Source organism: Ostrea edulis, chromosome 6 (genome assembly GCF_947568905.1).
Source record: "Ostrea edulis chromosome 6, xbOstEdul1.1, whole genome shotgun sequence".
NCBI classification, from domain to species: domain Eukaryota; kingdom Metazoa; phylum Mollusca; class Bivalvia; order Ostreida; family Ostreidae; genus Ostrea; species Ostrea edulis.
In genome coordinates this window covers 64,047,292-64,070,270 of record NC_079169.1, presented here as the reverse complement: position 1 = coordinate 64,070,270, position 22,979 = coordinate 64,047,292, and the positions used below count along the sequence as shown (strand labels likewise).

General features: G+C 35.3%; 1 protein-coding gene across 3 annotated transcripts; it reads right to left on the bottom strand.

The window, feature by feature from the left end:
* Positions 1-1,360: 1,360 nt before the first annotated feature.
* LOC125645908 (peptidyl-prolyl cis-trans isomerase FKBP4-like) lies at positions 1,361-22,951 on the bottom strand. 3 transcript variants are annotated; one of them, XM_048871905.2, is made up of 8 exons: positions 22,610-22,951; positions 12,481-12,645; positions 11,170-11,268; positions 10,363-10,610; positions 10,081-10,164; positions 5,270-5,506; positions 4,277-4,468; positions 1,361-1,700 (listed from the first exon to the last, which is right to left on the bottom strand). In XM_048871905.2, exons 1-8 carry the CDS (start codon positions 22,815-22,817, stop codon positions 1,653-1,655), a joined length of 1,281 nt encoding a protein of 426 aa, XP_048727862.2. In that variant the 5' UTR covers positions 22,818-22,951; the 3' UTR covers positions 1,361-1,652. The 3 variants fall into 3 exon arrangements, with proteins under 3 accessions (XP_048727862.2, XP_055996381.1, XP_055996380.1); XM_056140406.1 differs by lacking the exon at positions 1,361-1,700 and adding an exon at positions 2,774-2,846 and having other exon boundaries at positions 22,610-22,941; XM_056140405.1 differs by lacking the exon at positions 1,361-1,700 and adding an exon at positions 3,506-3,667.
* Between the last annotated feature and the right edge of the window lie 28 nt (positions 22,952-22,979).

The window sequence follows — 22,979 nt, the reverse complement described above, 5'->3', positions numbered from 1 at the left end:
GGTGATCGTCACTTATCTGGCGACTGCCACTTAATTTATATGGCGGCTGCCAGTTATTCAACCTCTCTTCCAAAATGAAAAGTGCAATCCCTATAATCTCCCTCTCCAATACTTAGTAATTATGTAAATGATATACAGTTAAGAGCATTATTGTTTGTCGATTGTGCTGTTAATTGACAAAGTTATGTAAATCCTCATGATATGAAATGTTGACAGATTCGCGTACGAGAAAATCTTCGTGTGTACAGAATTAATGTACCAACGTATCAGGCACGTAGAACCAGGGGTCAATCTGCCCCTACACTTTTTTGACAAGGTTCATTTTCCGTTATTTTCACATGTAAAATAAGATATACTTTTGGTCTAAACATTACATGTAAAAAGTTTTCCTACCTACATGTACAAACCTATACTGCTGGTCAAAACGCAGATCACAAAAGGAAAACAAACAATATTTGGAGTCAGGCTCCACAAATCATACTTGGAAAATTATGTAGCAACAAATCTAAGAAAGTTTCAAGAAATTTTAGTAAGAAGGGGTAAAACAAATTCTCCACAGAAATGGTGCAGAAGTCTTTGGGAAGCTGTAGATTATACGAGTACTTTATGAGTGATGAAAAAAGGTGAAACAAATGTTCCCAAAACCCACTTTCTCATAAATAGTAAAACGTATACACCTATGAGTATATACTTATTCTTCACCTCTTCCTCTGCTCATACACACAATCATGACAACCCTCAAATACAATCCTGAGTGTGGATACAGATCTCAAAAGAAACATCCAACACTCAAATAAAATCCTGTCTGTGGATACAGATCTCAGGAGAAGAAACATCCAACACTCAAATAAAATCCTGTCTGTGGATACAGATCTCAGGAGAAAAAACATCCAACACTCAAATAAAATCCTGTCTGTGGATACAGATCTCAGGAGAAACATCCAACACTCAAATAAAATCCTGTCTGTGGATACAGATCTCAGGAGAAAAAACATCCAACACTCAAATAAAATCCTGTCTGTGGATACAGATCTCAGGAGAAGAAACATCCAACACTTAAATAAATCCTGTCTGTGGATACAGATCTCAGGAGAAAAAACATCCAACACTCAAATAAAATCCTGAGTGTGGATACAGATCTCAAAAGAAACATCCAACACTAAAATAAAATCCTGACTGTGGATACAGATCTCAAAAAAAACATCCAACACTAAAATAAAATCCTGTCTGTGGATACAGATCTCAAAAGAAACATCCAACACTTAAATAAAATCCTGACTGTGGCTACAGATCTCAAAAGACACATCCAACACTCAAATAAAATCCTGAGAGTGTTGAAAAGAAACATCCAAGCTCTAGAGACTTACAAAATATGTTTTATTTCTCTGATAAGAAATTCCTAAATCATAACTTGTACTGTAACATTGATTTTGGGTTAACATTTTATTTACATTTGACATACAGCTATGAGCTAAGTCTAGACAGTTCTGATTTCTTCATGGATGTAGTAATGAGATAAAAAGTCAACAAAACAGTTGTCACAAAATGTCTGGTACAACCAATGGCACTAAGCAACACAAAGGCAGAATCACGGACAGGTAACCATTGCTGTAGTTGTTGTTTCGGATCCCTCTCTATTGCTAGTCTGGGCACTACTCTGCTGGTTTGGATTCACCATCTTTACTTTTGTCCTCATCAGTCTGTAGAAGATAAGTCAAAATGCTGTACAATTTGCTTCAATCAGTTGAAATAATTGTTAGTAAACACAAGTGAAAAAAAACACCCATTTCACTTAAATATACCTTAGTTTGTATCATGTTTCTTAGAAATACATGTCTATTTGCATTAATACCACCTGTACTGAGCTTGATGACTGCACAAAATTTTAAAACTGCAGCATGCCTGAAGTTTCCTTTTTACAGTACTGAATGGTACTATGATTTATAAATAGAGCACATGAAAAAAGAAAAAAGAATAGACATGTACAGTCAGGACATTACAACTGCTTACAAAATCAATACACCACAGTTTAAATGTTTGTTTGACGTCCCATACAGAAATTTTCACTCATATTGAAACATCCCCAGCTGTAGGCAACACAAATTTAGACCTAAGCTTGACACTCAGGTCATCCATAGCAGCGAGGGTGGCAACAACTGCCGTGACACAGGACCTCCATTTTCGATTTCATATCCAAGAGACCCCTGATTCTCACTTCTGAATGTCGATAATTTCGCAAAGAACAATCACTACCTATGTTTTATACGTCTTAGGTTTGACAAGGGCATGGCATGAGTGGGGCTCCAACTCATACAATGCAAACACTCAACACTGAGCTACCACGACCAGTTTGCTTGACATGTCAAGAGTCCCCAAAGCACTAGTTCTGCATTCAAAGTCTAGTAAGTTACTTTGCTTCAATACTCATAAATTATGAATTATGATTTTAATATTAAAACATGTCTCTTGGTTTGTTTTAGAGATCATCCTGGTGACTGCTAATTTTGAACTTTAAAAAATGCAAGTGCACAAAATAATCATCAAAAGCAGCATAAACATATTAATAAGATTAACATATCACTGTGACCTCAAAAGCTTATCTGTACAATCTTGTTTAAGTAATAAATGAAGATGGTTCCACAATAAGCTCTAAGAACAGTAAGCATCTTTATGATTTAAGTTTGACCTCAAGATTTTGAAATGGATTAAGTTACCAAAATAATACAAGCAAATTCAAGCAATTTGAATGGTCCTTTATATATGTTTACGTGAATGTGTTGTTGTTGGTGGGGTTGAGATCATCCATAAATTCAATTTGGTATTGCAGCAAGTAATGTATACACTATCTATAAATATACAGTCTGAATAGAAGTAAAGGTATTACCAAAGTAACAGTCGTGGGGTGCGTTTTACAAAAGAACTTACGACCAACTTCATATACTGGAATTTTCCAGTTTATTGTTTATAGATCATGCACTCCAAATGCAAAATCTTTTTTTTTAAATTGTTGAAAATAAAGCCTCAGAAAAGTTTTACTTTAATCATTTAAAGTAATAACTGTGTAATAAAATTTAAGACTTGCGACTTTGTCGTAAGTTGGTTTGTAAAACGGGCCCCTGAATAATAAGGAAGTTTTTTTGTTATACTGAAAAACAGATATTGTTACAGAGCAGAACAAAACTCGAGTTTCTCAACATGGACTGAGTTTGTGAAAACTGATGATAAAACTGATCTAAATGTAATCTATAGACTAAAGGGATTTAAGGATTGGAGAGAAGCCCCCAACCCCCCAAGGTCTTACAATCTAATCAATTAAGTCAACATATCAAGTGCATTTTAGATAAAAGTAAACAGTTACCATGTATATTCCAATAGTGAAACTATCATATATAAAAAGAAGAAAACTGGAAAAATCTTCACCACAATTTAATCCCATTTGACTGTACAGGTTGAGATTATCAGTTTAGGACGACTTGTATGGGGTAGATACAAGAAAGAAATTTACCATAGAGTATCAGTCATCCCCCAGGGGCTGGGACACATTGGAACGCTCTGGCATCTTCTCTCCAAAAGCCTCACATTCTTGATCGAGGGGAAGCATGCCATGAGCCATTTTATTATCCCACTCTCCGATTTCCTCAAAACCATCAGCAAAGAGATTTTGAGGCTGCAAAAATGGTTGGTCAGCATTTGGTTTCATGCACATACATACCGAATAAGTGGTATTTTTAGTGAGACATAAATTTAGTGATTTGTCCATACACTATAGGTATATATATATAGTGAGTGCTAAATTTAGTGACTTTATAATTCCAAGAAAGAGAGCTATTACCTCCTATATGGAATAAATATTGTTGATATTAAATTTGAGCGATCTCAAAACTGTTGTTAATAATGCCAAAATTAAATTCTCACTAAATATTCTACTTATACAGTACTGTGAATTAGTTGCACAGTTCACCTCTCCCCAAAATACAGAGATATTGGTTCATTATGGGCTGCAAATGGACTTTTCTATCTTCACATACAAATTCAGCATGGAAAGTGAAATAATTAGGTCAGAAATGAAAGACGACCAAGACGAGTTACAGGGTAAACAATCTGAATTCCAAACATATTCGACTAAACTAGGATTTGCAAGTCAGTAGTTTTAGGATATTTCTCAAAGAAAGCAGTAAATCATCTCTAATGAAATTGATTTGTAAAAAATAGCAAAAAATTAAAATCAATAAAGAATATACTGGTCTGTTCATTCTTTCTACAAGAATCATAATACCTTCTTTGCGTCTTCAGCTGCAAACTTGTCAAACATTCCCACATATCTGGCCTTCTCCTTTTTCTCAAAATGTTTAATTTTTTGTTCACAAATTTTTACTTGGTTCTTTGAGGCTTTATTGTCCGGCTCTAACTCGCACACTTTCTCAAAATCTTTCTTCGCAAGGTCAAAATCACTCCCAGCAAAGTACGCCTGAAATTTAAATAAAATATTGAATTCATGAATTGGATAAAAACACAACAAGATGCGAGTGTGAAACACTATGCCCATGATGGCAACAAAGAAAGAAATGAAAGATCTTGTCATAAGGAATCTGTGAACAAAATATCAAAGCCAGGATCAGGAAATACTGGGGAATCATCATTGTTCGTGGGAGATTGATGTTCGTGGATTCCGTGGGTCGCACTTACCCACGAATTTTCGTGTCCTCAAACTTTTTAAAAACAAAGTAGAGTTATCTCTTCTAGTGACATCGTATCGCTTATCCACGAAATTACATGCCCATGAACCAGCAAAATTTTACCCACGAACATTGGCCACCCACGAATTAAAATGATTCCACCGTATTGCCTAGATTAATTTTTTTTAAAAAGTGGGTCAAACTTCAAGGTCACAAGGTAAAAAATTTGGTACCTAAAGAAAGGTATGCACTTATGAAATATGAAAGCCCTATCCCTCAGCATTCAAAAGTTATAAATAAGGTTAAAGATTTGGACAGAATGACAGGACAAAAACAATATGGATGGTCTGGGGCCAGTAAATTATGTATTTGGGCCAGTGCTTTGTAAAGACATTTGCCCTTGGGGCTAATTAATTTGAATACTTTATATCAAAATTCCTCAACAATCGGACTAGTGAATATTAGGCGTGTGTGTATTCAGGTTTTTATCAGATTTTCTTGACTTCACTTCTGTTAAATTGTACAGTATTATGCAGTAATGCAATGTAAATAAATTCACAAATGGTCAAGTATATCAACGATCAGAAGCTCACCTGTCCTCTCCTGAAGTAGGCTTTAACACATTTATCATCCAGCTCTAGAGCTTTGTTACAGTGGTCCCGAACTTTGGCAGGTTGATCAATTTTCAGGCAACACATGGCCATGTTCAAATGTGCTAGTAAGATCATTTCTTTCTTCTTCTCTTCATCCTCACCACTCAGTGTTGTCTCAAACTCTAAATTCTTCTGACATTTATCATAGTACTTCAGTGCAACTTTGTAGTTGCCCTCCTGTATAAACAATCCAAGAGAAACATTATGTAACTTTATGATTCATATTTTATATATATTTTCAATGAATATACTATCGTACATGAATTTGTAAGTATTAAATGAAAGTCACTCGTCTACACATTATGTCAAATATGACCTTAAGAATGATAAACATTTATGAAATGAACAAACTTAACCACAGAGATCACCACACATTACAAGTACATATATGTACTTTGAGGATTTCACCCCGTATCGATCGTTTTTTAAAAATTTTTGAATTATTGTTGTACATACGTTATCAATAGTTCTCATATGATAAGGAATTGACTTGCTGCTATATATTATTGAATATCTTACTTGTATATTGCTCTACGGATGAATTTTCACACATGTTTAAACATTACTGCTACTTTCACTTTGATATGTCAATTTCCTGTCGATTTGGTGTTTACCTTTGACTGTATGAAGCATACTGAGGAGTTCCGTATGTCAGAATTATCGATCTGTTTAAATGCGGGAAATATGAAAGGTTTACCATTGTACATACGATGTGTATTGATGATTATTTTTTTATTGTAAATGTTTTAATGTTCGATCCTAACACTTTATTGTTTCATTATGTAAGGACGAGATTCGACGTTATTTGAATATAGAATTCGGTTTGAGAGTTTCTGTGTCATGCGCGTGTCGTATACAGATTTCGGTGTTTTTCTGTATTTTTCTATGATTTGCTCGTGTGGAATATAGAATTCTGTATTTTTGAGTATAAAAGGCTGTACTTGCGCAGACTCACTCTCTTTTGGTTCTCTCTCTATTTGGAAGCGACGTAAGTCGTCTGTTTGTTTTATTATTATTATTTGAGTAAGAATAGGATTTGTTTCTGAAAGAAGTTATATTTTAATTTAATTATTTTTGAGTCTGCTCTATTTTTCTATTGTTTTGGGTAACTTTAGAAATCATTTGGATTATTATTTGTGTTTTAGAGTAAGTTAGTTATTAATTTGATTTTTATAAGTGTAATAGATTTATCTTAGGGAATGTTTTGGGGGAAATTCTTCTTTGGGAATTAATAATTGATTTATTGCTTATCTAGAGTATATAGTAATTCAATCTGTGACAGATTTCACAATTTAACTTGTGATTTAGATTCATTTTAGTATTGAACGCAGCATAGGGTTGTTTTTTTATTTGAGATTGAAGTTTGATATTTATTTAAGGCTTATGGTAGGGTATTTCTCAAGAGTGATTGTCCTCTGAGAAATCTACAGATTAAAGATTCTAGTTATAGCACATTTTTACTTAGGAGTAAGCTATTGTTTGCTTTATGAGTAACTCACTAGAGTGAATACCCTTGATATGAGTATTTCGTTCATTATTCATATCTGATTTTGTCCCGAGTTATTCCCCTTGAATGTGTTTTCGGAGGATGAATTATAGAATTGTTTTAAGTAGGATTTTCGTGTGCATGTCGATCTCGTCATCTCGTTTATTGACTCGTTTGTCATCCCCTTTCCTTTTAACTGGCTATTGTGAATATTGCACTGATTGTTTAGCTTCAACGCGAAAGAGTGAAGTCCTCTGGTGCGTTAACTTCATGTTGCTTATGTTGATTATCTTTGAAATGAATAAATAATTATGTTCCCCAAACAAAGTTTGGGAACATATTGTTTTTACTCTGTTTCTTATTATGTTCCCCAAACAAAGTTTGGGAACATATTGGTTTTACTCTGTTTCTTATTATTATTATTATTATTATTATTCTTTCTTTATTCTTGTCACCCTTTTTTGTCCACGAGTGTTCTCAGAAACTACTGAAGGGATCAAGATGAAACCTTTTTAGGGTGATAGAATACTCTATGTAGATGTGCGGAACGAACGTCATTTTGTCTGAAAATGCATGCATGTGCATGCACGTGCATTGGATTTTTTGTTTACAAACTTTGGAATGCGTCGAACTTTTTTATTTTTCAATGAAATCGTTTGATATTTATATTGCAGGTATAACTTGAGACCCTTAACCGTTTGGCATCGTCAAAATTTCAATTCTGCACGCGCATGCACGTGTGCTTCAATTTGATTGGATAAGACAAAACCGTTTATAACTTTCATGTAAATTAAGACAATTTAATGATATTTGCAGGATATGTAAAGATTATAAATATCTACAAATCTATGTTATAAAATTTGAAAACCCGCATGCGCACGCACGTGCATTGACATTTGAATATTCAATTCTTTCAATGACCATAACTTTTTTTTTGTTGTCAAAATCTTTTCAAACTTGTATTGTATATGTATCTTGATATTCTTAACAAACGAAAACAGTCAAAATAACTATCCGGCACGTGCATGCACGTGTACTTAATTCTGATTGGACGATTTTCAAATCGCTATAACTTTCTTATAAATGATGGAAACAATATGAAATTCATACTGTAAGTATATCTATCAAATGTCTATTGAATGACATCAACATTGATGCTGAGTCATACTCACGTGCCCGTGTATTCACGTGCATATCTTTTCTTTCATTTTTCGGGTACTAAAATGGTCATAACTATTGAATTAAAAACGGAAATGAATTCAAATTTACCCTGAGGATCTATGATATGAATGTCTATGAAATGGTGTCAACGAATTCTCCATTATCAAAATGGCGTGCGCGTGAATGCGCGTGCATTGTAATTTTTGACGTCTAAATTTAATTATTGGTCTATAACATTTTCAGATTGCAATGAATAGGTTTGAAAATTAGGTTGCAGGTATGTTTCGGGCCTCTCAATTTATTAATAGTCTCAAAATAACTTCCCTGCACGCGCATGCACGTGCGCTTAATTCTGATTGGACGATTTTGAAATCCCAATAACTTTCTTATGAGTGAAGCAATCGATACCAAATTCATATAGTAAGTATATTGTTCAAATGTCTATTGAATAGCATCAACAAAATTGCAGTGTGGTACTCACGCGCACGTGTATGCACGTGCATTGATTTCGGTCTTTGTAGTTTTGAGTTGCCTTTAATTTCTCGTTTTTCATTGAACAGTTGTGAAACTTCTCTTCTACACATATAGTATGACTTCTGATGTATCGAGATGGTCGAATTATTTATATGCACGTACGTGCACGTGCATAAAACTCTCAGATCTTTATAACTGATTTGTATTAGTATGAAATGGACTGAACGTTATAAAATAGTTATATATTCACATGTTTCACAGTTTGCAATGGTCAAAACCACTTGTCCTGAAATAAATGACACCACTTGCTGAATGGGGGAATGTTTGGGGAACATCCGTAACGGTCCCCGTTACAATAAGTACTAGTTATTATTATTATTATTCTTTTTCTCCGGTACTTTTTTGTCCGGTAGTGTTCTCAGAAACTGCAAAAGGGATCGATATGAAACTTTCCAGGATGATAGTATAGCGTTTGTAGATGTGCATAGTGATAGTCATTTTGTCTGCACGTGCATGCATGAGCGCGCACGTGCATTGCAATTTTGGTATAAAAAATGGAAAATCAGAATATTGAAGGAAGCGATATAAAACCTAAATAGGATGATAGTATATCATTTGTACATATGAAATATAATAGTTATTTTGTCAGCATGCGCGTGCACGCGCATTACAAAATTTGTACGCTAACTTTGGAATCAGTCTAACTTTTTTGTTGTTCATTGAAATGGCTTGAAATTCATATCATAGGTAGATATTGAGACCCTTAACTGATTTGCATGGTCGAAATTACCAATTTGCACGCGCATGCACGTGCGCTTCATTTTGATTGGATAATACTAAAACGTTTGTAACTCTCTTATTTATGAAGCGAATGAGATGATATTCACAGCATACGTAGACAATATGTGTATCTATATATTGGTGTAACAAAAAAATGCCAACGCGCATGCGCGTGCAACGTTTTTTAAATGTTCAATTTTTAAAGGACGATAACGTTTTTGTTTTTCATCAAATTCTATTGATATTAATGGTTTAGATGTGTCTTGGTACTCCTTACAAATTGCTGTGGTTAGAATTACTGCTCAGCAAGTGCATGCACGTGTGCTGAATTCTGATTGGACGATTTTAAAATCGCTATAACTTCCTTATATTTGGTGGAAACGTTATGAAATTCACACTGTGGGTATATGATACACATGCCTGTTGAACGACATCAACAAAATTTCGGAATCATACACGCGTGCGCGTGTATGCGCGTGCAACGCTTTCTTTCATTTTTTGGTACTGAAATGACCATATTGAACGTACTACATGTAATTAAAGGCTAAAATAAAATGATTTTTTGCTATAGATTCACAAGGACATCACTTTTTAATTTGGGGAGGTTTGGGGAACATCTGTAACGGTCCCCGTTACTATTAGAACTAGTTGACTTTTGAATTTGAGTATTATTTCTGATTGTTAAGACACTGTTTAGGTGTGTCGCTTAGTCGCAACCCAGGTTTAAGTATAGGTTGAGGTTGAGTAGGGCAGACAGGTGTTTAGTATTTATTTTCCCTTGCTGGTGGGGGACATCCAGCTGGTGGCAGCACTACTGTGGGGAGAGGACTTTCCCACCACAATACTTTACCTTGAAGAATTTGGTTCCCTTTTCTTTTGCTATCCTAGATTGTTCTAATTTTTCTTGGGGCTCCATCTCCCAGTTTTCTTTTACCTAAGAGAAAATTTTAAAACCTATCAAACCTTCAAGTTCTGTGGCATTAAAACTAGTGGTTCGTGTACAATGTATACATACATGTGATGTGTTAATCACCAATACTCTGGCACTCCGTAACTTACACAACACCTCAAAACATTAATTGCATTTTTTCACTGTAAGCTGATGTACATTTTGGAGAAATTAAACATTTACATTTTCAAAACTCCGAAGTTCCACATCATATACAAGGTCTGCATCCGGAGGTACACCCAGGTCTGGATTTCCTTTGGATCCATAAGCCATACTGGGTTTGATGTCCAGTCGACACTTCTCTCCCTCTTTCATTCTCTTGAGGGCTATTTCTAAACCCTCTATAACATTAGACATGACCCCATCTCCGATGTTAAACTCCACCTCACGATCCTCAAAGACATTCTCTCCATGTCTTCCAACATAATGTACTGTAATTCAATATTTCAAAATTTCACAACTCTTCTGTTTTACCCTATACAAAGACCAAATGAATTTTGGTACACTGTTCAATAATCAGAATAAATCTGCGACAAAAATTCTACCGAGAACACATTTATATATCTGCACCATAAATCCTTATTTTGAAACCGTTCACAGGGAGACTTTCAAAGCAAGTAAGTGTAAAATAATTCACTTTTTTTTCACACTCTGTAAACCAGCTTTGAAATGATTTGTAATGAGAAATATACATGGGATTTTTGTCATTGATCACACATAATGAAAACTGCCTAATCCAACACATGTGGAATCCGACCCTTAATTTTATTCTCAATGTCATATTTTCATTGTTTTTTTACACTGTTTATTCTGACACATTGTGCATTCCTACAAGAAATTTGTTTCCCAGTGTATGTCAGATTAAAGAGGTTTCACTGTAAAATTGACAAACATAAAAATCAAGGCTACATTACAAATATCAGTTGTCACAAATGGATTTACCATTATCAAATCAGAAATAAAAGTTTGACAGAATCACTCTCTCTGTACCTTTAACCATTGCCCCTTCATTTGGATTCTTCCAGCCTCTTCCTTTAGTGGTGATATGACGAATAATGGACTCATCATTCTTCATTGATAAATCTTCTCCTAAACAATGCGAGAGAAATAGAGTTACATTTAAAGAAACTTACAAAGTGTATGTATATTAGGTAAGGTTTAAAATGTTCACTTTGAATTAAAGGGGCATGGACATGATTTGAGCTGAAAATTTTGAAATTTTATTTTTTAATTTTTAATGTCTAGAATGCTTAACTAAGGTATTTCTAATGATCAACAAAAAATTGAATGTCGGTTGTCAAGCTCAAAATTCTTTGTTATGTAAACAAGGCTCATGCCATGTTTTTGTTTACATAGGTTAAATATACTAGCAAAAGTTTCATTTAAAGCAATTTTTTTTCAATTTACAAATTACTTCTGAACACAATTAAATAGTTTCTAGTGTTTGGCACATCTCATTTTGTTTTAAACATGCTATTTTCTATAAAGCAATGTATATGTAAACAAAAACAAGGCACGAGCCTTGTTTACTTAACAAAGAATTGCAAGTGCTGTATCTCATTTGTAACTCAACAATTGATGCTCAAATTTTGGATGACTATTAAAAATATTTTAGTTAAGCATTGTAAACAATGAAAATTCTAAAATTTTCACCTCAAATCGTGTTCATGACCCTATAAAACTGTATGTGAAAGATTCTCGGACTGTTAAATACAAGCTGGCATGTGTAAAGAAGCAGTTTGATTGGTATAATGTGAAGCTCTGATATAGAATATATATATATTAGGTCATATTATAAAATGGTCAATCACATGCTGCTAGATTTAGTTATGCATGTCATGAATTCTGAATTCGCTCTGTGCTTTATATATACATATGTATGTCTACCCCACCTCTGTTAGTTTCTTGATGAAATGCTGGCAAATGATTGGTTTAAGTCCGTCACATGTAGGCAGCGTATTACTTATATTCCATCACTAAATATTAAATACACAGCCAGCACCTACCGGTATTATGACGTCATGAATTTTCATTGTGATGTAAACAAGAAACTGTTTACATCATTGTTTTAAATGTTCAATAAAGTTTTTTATCCCTTTTGTGGCCATCGGTGGGGTAAATTCGTTACATAGTAATTGACTGGGACATACCAGTAGTCATTCATTGACTGGGTATGGGATGATACCTGGTTAGTAAATTTCATACCAAACTTGGCTTTGCCGCACCAGGTATGAGATTTACTAACCAGGTATCTTCCCGTATGTAACTTATAACACACATTTAACCTGTATCATACGGTACCTTTCCAGCTGAAGAGTTCCACTTCAAAGATCAGAGTAGCATTGGCTGGGATCTTTGGTAGAGACCCTACCTCTCCATATGCATATTTTGCCTGGCATGTAAACTTTGCAAGTTCTCCTTTCTTCATGGTGGCAATTCCCAAATCCCATGCTTTTATAACTTTCCCTATAAAATACATTGTGATTTGAATATAAATTAATTTACATTGCATTGTATTGCAATAAAAAGTTGTGAATAAAGAGTAGGGTACATGCTATACCTGTCTGGAATTACATGTACATTGTACATGATGCAATATATCTATGTTTGCAGACTTAAAAGTTACAAGCTGTGACACTGTCATTAGTACATTAGAGTAAAATTACTGCAACACATCTAATGTTCTCTACAATGTACAGAAAAACACAACAAGAGGCCTATGGGCCACATCACTCACCGAAGTCACCTTGGCCCAAATCTAAAGATTTTCCATATATATTTGCATGTAAAATTTTGGTCCCTATTGTGGCCCCAACCTACTACTTTGGTCCCTATTGTGACCCCAACCTACCCTTGGGGGCCATGATTTTTACAAACTTGAATCTGCACTATGTCAGGAAGTTTTCATGTAATTGTAAACTTCTTTGGCTCTAAGGTTCTTGAGAAGAAGATTTTTAAAGATTTTCTCTATATATTAGTTAATAGTATGTAAAACTTTGATCCCCTATTGTGGCCCCATCCTACCCCCGGGGGCCATGATTTTAACAAACTTGAATTTGCACTATGTCAGGAAGCTTTCATGTAAATTTGTAATTTCTTAGTCCCGTGGTTCTTGAGAATATTTTCTCCCTATACATCTGTATGTAAAACTTTGATCCACTATTGTGCCCCATTTTACCCCTGGGGGGGGGGGGGGGGCATGATTTGAACAAACTTGAATCTTCACTAGGTCAGGAAGCTTTCATGTAAATCTCAGCTCCTCTGGCCCAGTGGTTCTTGAGAAGAAGATTTTTAAATGACCCCACTCTATTTTTGCATTTTTATGATTATCTCCCCTTTGAAGGGGGCATGACCCTTCATTATAAGAAACTTGAAAGCCCTTCACCCAAGGATGCTTTGAGCGAAGTTTGGTTGAAATTGGCCCCGTGGTTCTGGAGAAGAAGATGAAAATGCAAAACATTTACACCAACGCCAGACAAATTTTAATCAGAAAAGCTCTGAGCTAAAAACACTTTCTTTGTTATTTATTGAAACAATTTGACTATAAGTAAGTAAGTAAGTAATTTTTATTTAAAGTCGGAACTATATACAAGACTTGAGGAAGTTGCTAATCCCAGTTATATACATGTATGTATGACTATGTATGTAAAGTCATGAAATTCCAAAATGAGGCCACAGTGACCTACATTTGGATCACGCACACCCCCCCCCCCCCCCCCCCCCCCCACTCCCACCTCCAATGCAACACCTGACCAAGTTTGATGGTTCTATGCCTCACAGTGGTCAAGATATGATCCAGACACCATTTGACTATGCACATGTATCTAGCCATAAAATTCCAAAATGAGGCCACAGTAACTTATTTTGGGTCTTCATGCATTCTTAAGTCGTATGCATAATTCAAATCAGTGTGTGCATCTTTACCCAAAAACGGGACCACGAAAAAAATACAAGACTTGAGGAAGTTGCTAATCTCAGTTATATACATGTATGTCTCTGCTCTACCTGAATGCTACTATGAAATTTCTCAGAAGTCGAAAGTTAACACTATAAACAACACACAACCGTAAAACTCTGATATAGCGAATTTCTGCAGACACTCCATAAAAATTCCCTTTAAGTGTAATTCGCTATACATTTATAGCAAATTCATAGTTCAAATATAACGAATTTGTTATAAAACTAATTTGTTCTACATGTATATCAATTGTATAAGAAAGCAGCTATCGATATACTTGCATTTGTATTGTCTCCAAGAGAAATCAAGCCTATATATTTTCGAGAAGAAACATTTTTATACAAGTAATATACACATTGATTTATATATGAAAATTTATCTTGGTGGATTATTAAGTCACGGAAGAACATGTCGAAAGAAAAATGTAAACAAAATTATGTGCAATACATGTACATACAGTCTATGGCAGTTGTCATTAACTTGTTGCTTTACAGAAATAAAGGAGTGCACGATAAAATAAATGCAATCAAACCTCAAATTTTATTCACAAGAATAGTAAACAATACTGACAATATATTTACTAAACGTATGTGTAAGTATTGTTTTGCGTTAACAACCTTTTTTGAAAAAAATACAAACAAAAATTTCATAATAAGTGTGGATCTTTTATGGCAATGGAAAGCAATTGTTAAAAAGCAAAAGTTTATAAAAATGAATGGAAAAAACCCCCCAAAAAACCCAACCAAATTCGTTATTAAAGATGATTTTTACATTCATTTTTAATTCAAGGGGAATAGGAATTTACTTCATTATATCTTTGAAAACACTAAAATAGCTTTAAAATTCAAAAATTAACAGGATATTTATCCTAAATATCAGTATTTCCTTGTGCTATGTAAATACCAGTACTTCCTTATCTATCTTTAGTCATGCAATTGTGACTAGTTTTTCCTTTTACTTGAAATTCTTATATTTGAGAGTTCTGGTTAACTTCATGATTCCCTTTTGAATTTACAAGAAACATCATCTCTAACATTTGCGCACACAGCTGAATTATGGCTTGAGTATTGCAGTCTCTCTCACAATATGATATCATGATATGAACATGCAGCATGATAAGTATCACTGACAGTAGCTTTTAAATTAGATTTCTGTTACTTAATGTTTATTTTGTAGTGGTAGTACATTGAGTATTATTTCTAAAATGTACCCCATCATTAAAATCAAATCCTCAACTGATTTTTGATAATAGTCGATCCTTGTTTCAACATTAATATAACACAGCATCAGAGATTTCTTTTGTAAGAAAAAATGCTCTCCCACAAAATTGAAAATTGTTTGTGAGAACTTCCAAAATTAACTCTTCCAAATCTACTAGCAGTAAGTGAATATCAAATTGTGAATTTCGAGTACTAACTGAATAATTGATTTTTCTTTCTTTCTTTCTTTTTTGGGGGGGGGGGGGGGGGGTGACATCTATTAATTTTAACATTCCCATGAAAAATGAAGTTCCAAATTAGTCAGAGTTGTCGCTAACACAAAGATCTGTATCGTAGACATGGAAAATTTATTTGGGACGCAAGGATGCTAATCAAATGATAAGACTGCGGACACATCACATATACTAAAATAACAAGAGGCCCATGGGCTTAGAATCGCTCTTCTGATACATTGTAGAACAGGCAAAAATTCTCACTAACCAAGATTCATCAATTAACAAAGTTTGATGATGTTAAGTCAAATAGTACCTGAAAATTTACATGTAAATGTTCAAAAGTAGGTCACGGTGACCTACTTTTGGTCAACACACTGAAGACTCAAGATGCATCAACTGCAGTGCTCCAAGTCGCATCTGTTATCAGGTCGCAAAATGGCGACCTAAAAATATTTCTGGTCGCCATTTTCAAAATTTCTACTCGCCATAGCAAAAGATTTTGTAAATAAGATTTACAAGGTTTTATATAAATATGAATATCTTTCAAGTGAAAAATCAACACCCATGTATGCATTTTGTTTGTTTTATTTTAAACTGAATAGAAATGTACTGTGAAACATGCTGGATGCTAACAAGTCAAGTATTTACTCTGGCAAAAGTTGTATTGTATTGGGCCACCCTGCATATTTTACAGTACGTTTCTGGGGAAGAAAACCCAGCGTTCCACACAAAGATTTGCTTTAAAGTTCTCAATAAGTGGGCCTTTACTGCTTACATGTATCATGTTATGCGAATAAGAGCTCCTAGGTTTTTTGTTGGATCTTTTGCTGAACAATTAGTACCAGCATCAATAAGAACACTACATCCCGGTTTGATTGTCTTCGAAAATTAACAGCAACAGTTGCCCCGCTCGACTTACTACTAATAATGCAGTCACGGACAGCGACATGTCTCTTACTGTTACCATGAATAGTCACACGTCCACGTTTGAAAGATGTACACTCGGTCGTGGCGAAATAGGAAAATGGATGTCCAGAAATGGTGGACGTTGCTGGCTAATTGGCATCACAAATTCTGCAAAACATTTTGCCATCACGAAAATTCCCCCCGCCACTTCAGGACTGGGGTTCTTCCTTTACTTTTGCATTTCTCTTTAGACACTGCCACATCATCTTTTGATGCAGAACTTTCTCCGTGTGATTCTTGAATTTCTTTGTTACATGTGCTAGACTGAGGCTTCTGCTTTTTACTATTGATAAATCCAAAGTGCTTTAAACCTCGTTTTCCCGCCATCTTGATTGTTTGATCAAGACTGAAAAATATTTATTCAGACTTCCGATCCCGATTCTAAAATTTTACTGGTTGCCTAAATTTTCTTCACTCGCGAAAATGCGATTTAATTATAATCTCTAGTCACAAAATTTATTTTCTGGTCGCAAATGCGACCGTTTTACTCGCAGCTTGGAGCACCGAACTGACAAGTCAAATAGTCTTCAAATATAGCCGTCAAATTCCAAAAGAAGGCCACAGTGACCTACTTTTTGGTCGACACACTCCAAAGACTCAAGATGCATCAATTGACAAAGTTTGATAATTGAAGTCAAATAGTATCTGAAATATTCAGATATAAATGTCAAATTCCAAAAGTAGCTACTTTTTGGTCAACACACTCTGAAGACTCAAGACCCATCAACTGACAAAGTTTGATGATTGTAAGTCAAATAGTATCTGAAATATTAAAATATAGCCGTCAAATTCCAAAAGTAGGTCACGGTGACCTACTTTTTGGTCAACAAACTATGAAGACTCAAGATGCATCAACTGACAAAGTTTGATGATCCTAGCTTTCATAGCGTCCAAAATATGCATCTAAAATTGAAAATGTGATACAGTGTGCGAAACTAACTTTAAAGTCCTATAGACTTTCGGTCCATAGTCATTTTATTTCCTATAGACCACAACAAATTCCTAAAGACCGAAATTTAATATGCAATATTCATTGTTATTAAAAAATAAATAATTGACACAAATTCGGTTTGGCAATTTGTTCATAGTTTAATTATATTCTTTTTCAATTTCGTGCAATCTTTTTTTCTTTTTCATTTTGTTCCAATCCCGTGGGGAACCGAGTTAGAATAGGTCCTCAGTACCCCTTGCTTGTCATAAGAGGCGACTAAATGGGGCAGTCCTTCGGATGAGACCATAAAAACCGAGGCCCGTGTCACAGCAGGTGTGGCACGATAAAGATCCCTCCCTGTTCAGCAGGTGTGGCACGATAAAGATCCCTCCCTGTTCAAAGGCTGTAAGCGACGAGTATAGGCCTAAATTTGAAGCCCTTCACCGGTTTTGGTGATGTTTCCATATGGGTGAAATAATCTCGAGCGGGACGTTAAACAATATTTAATCAATAAATCAATCATTTTGTTCCTGCTCAGTTTCACTGCCTGATTCTTCATCTAAGTCACTTCAACTACGTTTCGTTTTCTCATGATTTTCTGCGACTTTAGCCTTGCTGGAACTTGTTGTACTGACCGCTTTCTGTTTGATTCAAGTGCGTGCACCTTCCACATATTTTTAAAACCATTCAAAAAGGACATTCTGAATTTGCACAAAAATGGCGTACATTGAAGTAAATATCATATTGACACCCCCCCCCCCCCCCACCCCCTGTTAAAAATGGAATAATCTGATTCGAATGATTTGTAATTACATTGTGGAACATTTTATTACAGCTAAGGGGTGAACAGAAACATCAGCATACTACATATAAACTGATCCTACTTCTCGTATATGTTAAAAAAGGAGCGGAGAACCAGTTATTTACTCAGAATTCCTATAGACAAGTCGGTCTATAGCTATTTTGATCGTTATAGACCGACTCAATTTTCTATAGACATTGTCTATCGGTCCATGGTTAATTTCACACACTGGTGATATTTGAATGTCTGCAAAATTCAAAAAGTAGGTCACTGTGACCTTCTTTTTTTTTATAAATATGTTTTGTGGCCTCTAGACGCATCAACTTACAAGGTTTGATGATTCTAAACCTCTCGGTATCTGAAATAACAACCTAAAATGTATTCATAAATGATTAGCCATAAAATTCAGAAAGTAGGTCATGATGACATACTTTTCACATGACACACTTCATGGTCCCATGATCCATAAACTGACAACTTTTGATGATCATAGGCTCAAAAGTGTCCAAGATATGCATCAAAATCCATTTAATAATAATTACCTGCGAAATTCAAAAAGTAGGTCATCATGACCTACTTTTGAGACAACATGATATTAGGTCCTAAGATGCATCAACTGACAAAATTTGATGATCTTAGTCCTTATACTAAGCAAAATATCAAAGTTTTAACAAAACAAAATTTAAGGTCAATTTTGAAGTGACCTTGAGACCACACCCGTTGCCCCAGGATGATGCCTTGAATAATTCTTTATCTACAACCTATCCTCATCCTTATGCATAAGTTTGGTGAAAATTTGCCCAGTGGTTCTTGAGAAGATTTTTTAGCAACCACTACTTTTGTTTGCATTTTCCTAATTATCTCCCCTTGTTAAAGGGTCACAACCCTAGTTTTAGTACAAATGAAAGCCCTTGGGCCAAGGATACCCTGTGACAAATTTGACAAAAATTGGTTTGTCAAGGGGTTCTTAAGATATAGCCCTTTTTCCAAAAAGTTGACGCACACTGCACGCCACACATATGGCCATATGATTAGCTCTTTGAGCCTTCGGCTCAGAAGAGCTAAAAATCTGATCTAAAACCATATTTGTTTTCTTCCTGAGTTTTTGTGGGGGGGGGGGGGGGGGGGTTCTAAGGCACATTATTTGAACCCGGTATGCTTCTATGAACTGAGACAATACTGCTGACTTCAGTATACCAGCTGACATTGTTTATAATGTCAGTCATTAGGTATGAATAAATGTATATGCAGTGTTCCATTCATTTATAGAGAATTCTAAATATACAGTTTGTGTACTTTCCTTGGCATTTCTTTTCCTTTTTTTATGAATCAGGATCTGTATGTTATCGATAAATACAAATGTATGTCTTTGTTTGTTATGATCATTATGGTAACTGGCAAACAAATACAGTATCATTGCATACAGGACTACTCTATCATGATCCTTACTAATATCTAATGGACAAAGCAATATTAAAATGTACATTTTCCCATTGGTTTGTAAAGAAAATATGAGACCAGAGTCAGGCCATCTTTATCTAGAATTGTCTCTGCGGTTATATTCTCCTGACTGTGTGGACAGTTACAAAGAATCGGTAGTGAATTATATTGCATTTAATTACATACATGTACAAAGTGATCAAAATTATGCTTTGACAAGAATAGTTAGATTAAACACATCAATATAGTTTGTTAAACTAACTCTAAATTTTTTTTTATGAAGATCTCCGATTTAATAAAACTATTTTTGTGCAGTTTTCAGAATGGAAAACTTCAACACAAACAACGCCTTTTCTCAGTTCACACTACAGCATAACTGGTTGTATGATTTAGAAAATCCTCGACTTTATGAATATTTACGTTCATATATCAACCAATCGGGGAGCTCCATTAATTTTTTTGGATGAAAAAAAAAACAAACCAAAAGGCCCATGGGCCACATCGCTCACCTGAGTCACCTTGGCCCATATCTGAAGACTTTCCATATATATTTGCATGTAAAACCTTACTCCCTATTATGGTCCCAGCCTACCCCTGAAGGCCATGATTTTTGCAAATTTGAATCTACACAATGTTAGAAAGCTTTCATGTAAATGTCAACTTCTTTGGCCCAATGGTTCTTGAGAAGAATATTTTTAAAGCTTTTTCCTATATTTGTATGTAAAACTTTGACCCCCCCCCCCCAACTTGTGGCCCCATCCTACCCCCCGGGGGCCATGATTTGAACAAACTTGAATCTGCACTATGTCAGAAAGTTTTCATGTAAAAATCAGCTTTTCTGGCTCAGTGGTTCTTGAGAAGATTTTTCCTATATATTTGTATGTAAAACTTTGATCCCCTATTGTGGCCCCATCCAACCCCCGGAGCCCATGATTTGAACAAACTTGAATCTGCATTATGTCAGGAAGCTTTAATGTAAATCTCAGCTTTTCTGGCTTAGTGGTTCTTGAGAAGAAGATTTTTAAAGTTTTTCCCTATATATTTGTATGTAAAACTTTGACCCCCCCCCCCCTTGTGGCCCCATCCTACCACTGGGGGCCATGATTTGAACAAACTTGAATTTGCAATATGTCAGGAAGCTTTCAGGTAAATTTCAGCTCTTCTGGCCCAGTGGTTCTTGAGAAGAAGATTTTTAAATGACCCCACCCTATTTTTGCATTTTTGTGATTATCTCCCCTTTGAAAGGGACATGGCCCTTCATTTGAACAAACTTGAAAGTCCTTCACCCAAGGATGCTTTTGGCCAATGTTTGGTTGAAATTGGCCCAGTGGTTCTGGAGAAGAAGTCGAAAATGTGAAAAGTTTAACAGACAGAGAGACAGACGGACAGACAGACAGACGGACAAAAAATGATCAGAAAAGCTCACTTGAACCTTCGGTTCAGGTGAGCTAAAAATGAAAGTTTGGAAATGGTTGAATTAGAAAATCTAAGATGATTACTGGCCATATTTGGACTTTCTTCTGTCTTACTCTGAGATGAATGACATGATGGGAGATTGAGGGGACGTCAATTTTAACTACAGTGTTCCCAATTATATTGCTTTCCCTCGGATGGAAGGATTGAGAGAGAAGCCAATCTTCATTACGGTGCTACTAATTATCACTCGCGCTCTTCCTTTGGGTAATCATTGATGTTGTAAGAATTAAATTATAAGACGTAATACAGTTTTCACGAAAACATTTAAAACTTGCTGGCCAGTCGGACTAGTGAACTGTCTGAATTTACTGGCCCACAGTGAAATTTACTGGCCCCCTAAATTTTCATATGTTTATCACATACATTATGGAATGCATTGTAAAATTGTACAATTAATTTACTGGAACTATGGTTATTACTCGTATTCATATCTACCCTAAGACATCCTTTCTGTCGATACCAGAAAAACAATACTGTAAACGGTATTTTCTCTCTCTTCGCCCACAAACAACAAGACTACAAATTCACGTATTTTTCACAAACATGAAAACAGCCCGAGTGCACATTAGGAAGTAGCCAGACTAGCCTTCTCTACCAACATCAAATGTAAATGATTTATTAATTCTAAAAACTATAGAAATTGCATAAAATCAGAGATAACTGCAATTGACGAAGTTTATTTTCATTGGGCAATGCTATAAATCAGCAATTACCGGTGTGTGGTGCGATACAGAACGCGGCCATTTTTGTAGTTTCAACAAGTTGTTCGTTTAATATTCACGCAATCAACGTACAAGTTATCTTGACAATTACAAGTATAGTTATCGTTAACAAAATAAACAAACCAGGATGTCCAAACACTTTACTTTATGTGCTATTTTTTGACTTACAAAAAGTCTACAAGCCCATCGGACTTCCTGATTTTTAATTTTCACTGACCCGACCGTAAAATTCACTGGCCTCGGTCTTCGGACCACTGAGTTTTCGTGAAGACTGCGTAATATAATCTAAAACATCAACAATAATTACAATACAATTTTAAAACAAGAAAAATAACACTAAATATCAAATTTATTTGCCAACTCCCGAACTGTCGTGCACGAAACGTTGCGCACCCGAACTGTCATCACCGAACTCCCAAACTGTCGGCGCTTAACTCCCGAACTGTCGTGTATGCCAAGTCACGAACCGTCGCGCACCCGAAATTTGGTACACACCATATTGTGCTGTTCCTGCGTTTGACCACGAAATGCAAGTAAAGGAAAAAGTAGGTAAAAATAGCTACCTGGAGTAGGTTTAAATACCTAGGTAGCTATAAGTAGCTACGAAGGTAGAAATAGTCTTTGGACTGGACCTGACTAATTTTAATATAAACAGTAAAATTGCAGCTATAAAAAATAAATGTCACTTAACATATCTCACCTTGCCCAAGATCAAATTCGAAGAGCTGCCCTCTTTCCCGGCTGGAGTCAAACTGTGTTTCATCGTCCAACGTCCCTACATAATGAACGGACACTTTATCCCCTGGCACCGGGCTCTCGTTACCGTCTCCTGCGCGCAAAATCTGCTTTATAACACCCCCATCTTTATCAGGGGTGATGTCTGTCGGCTCATATACCTCTTGTGTCATATTTTCAATAAAAACACACGTAATATAACGAAGTTTTAGTCGTAAATAAGCACTTTATAGTGCACGTGCACACCAACTTTTGCCGCTCTACTTTCGGTTTTGTCAGCTTCGAGAAAAATCTTACAATGAAGACTGTCGATCCCGACATCTTAATATTTTCAT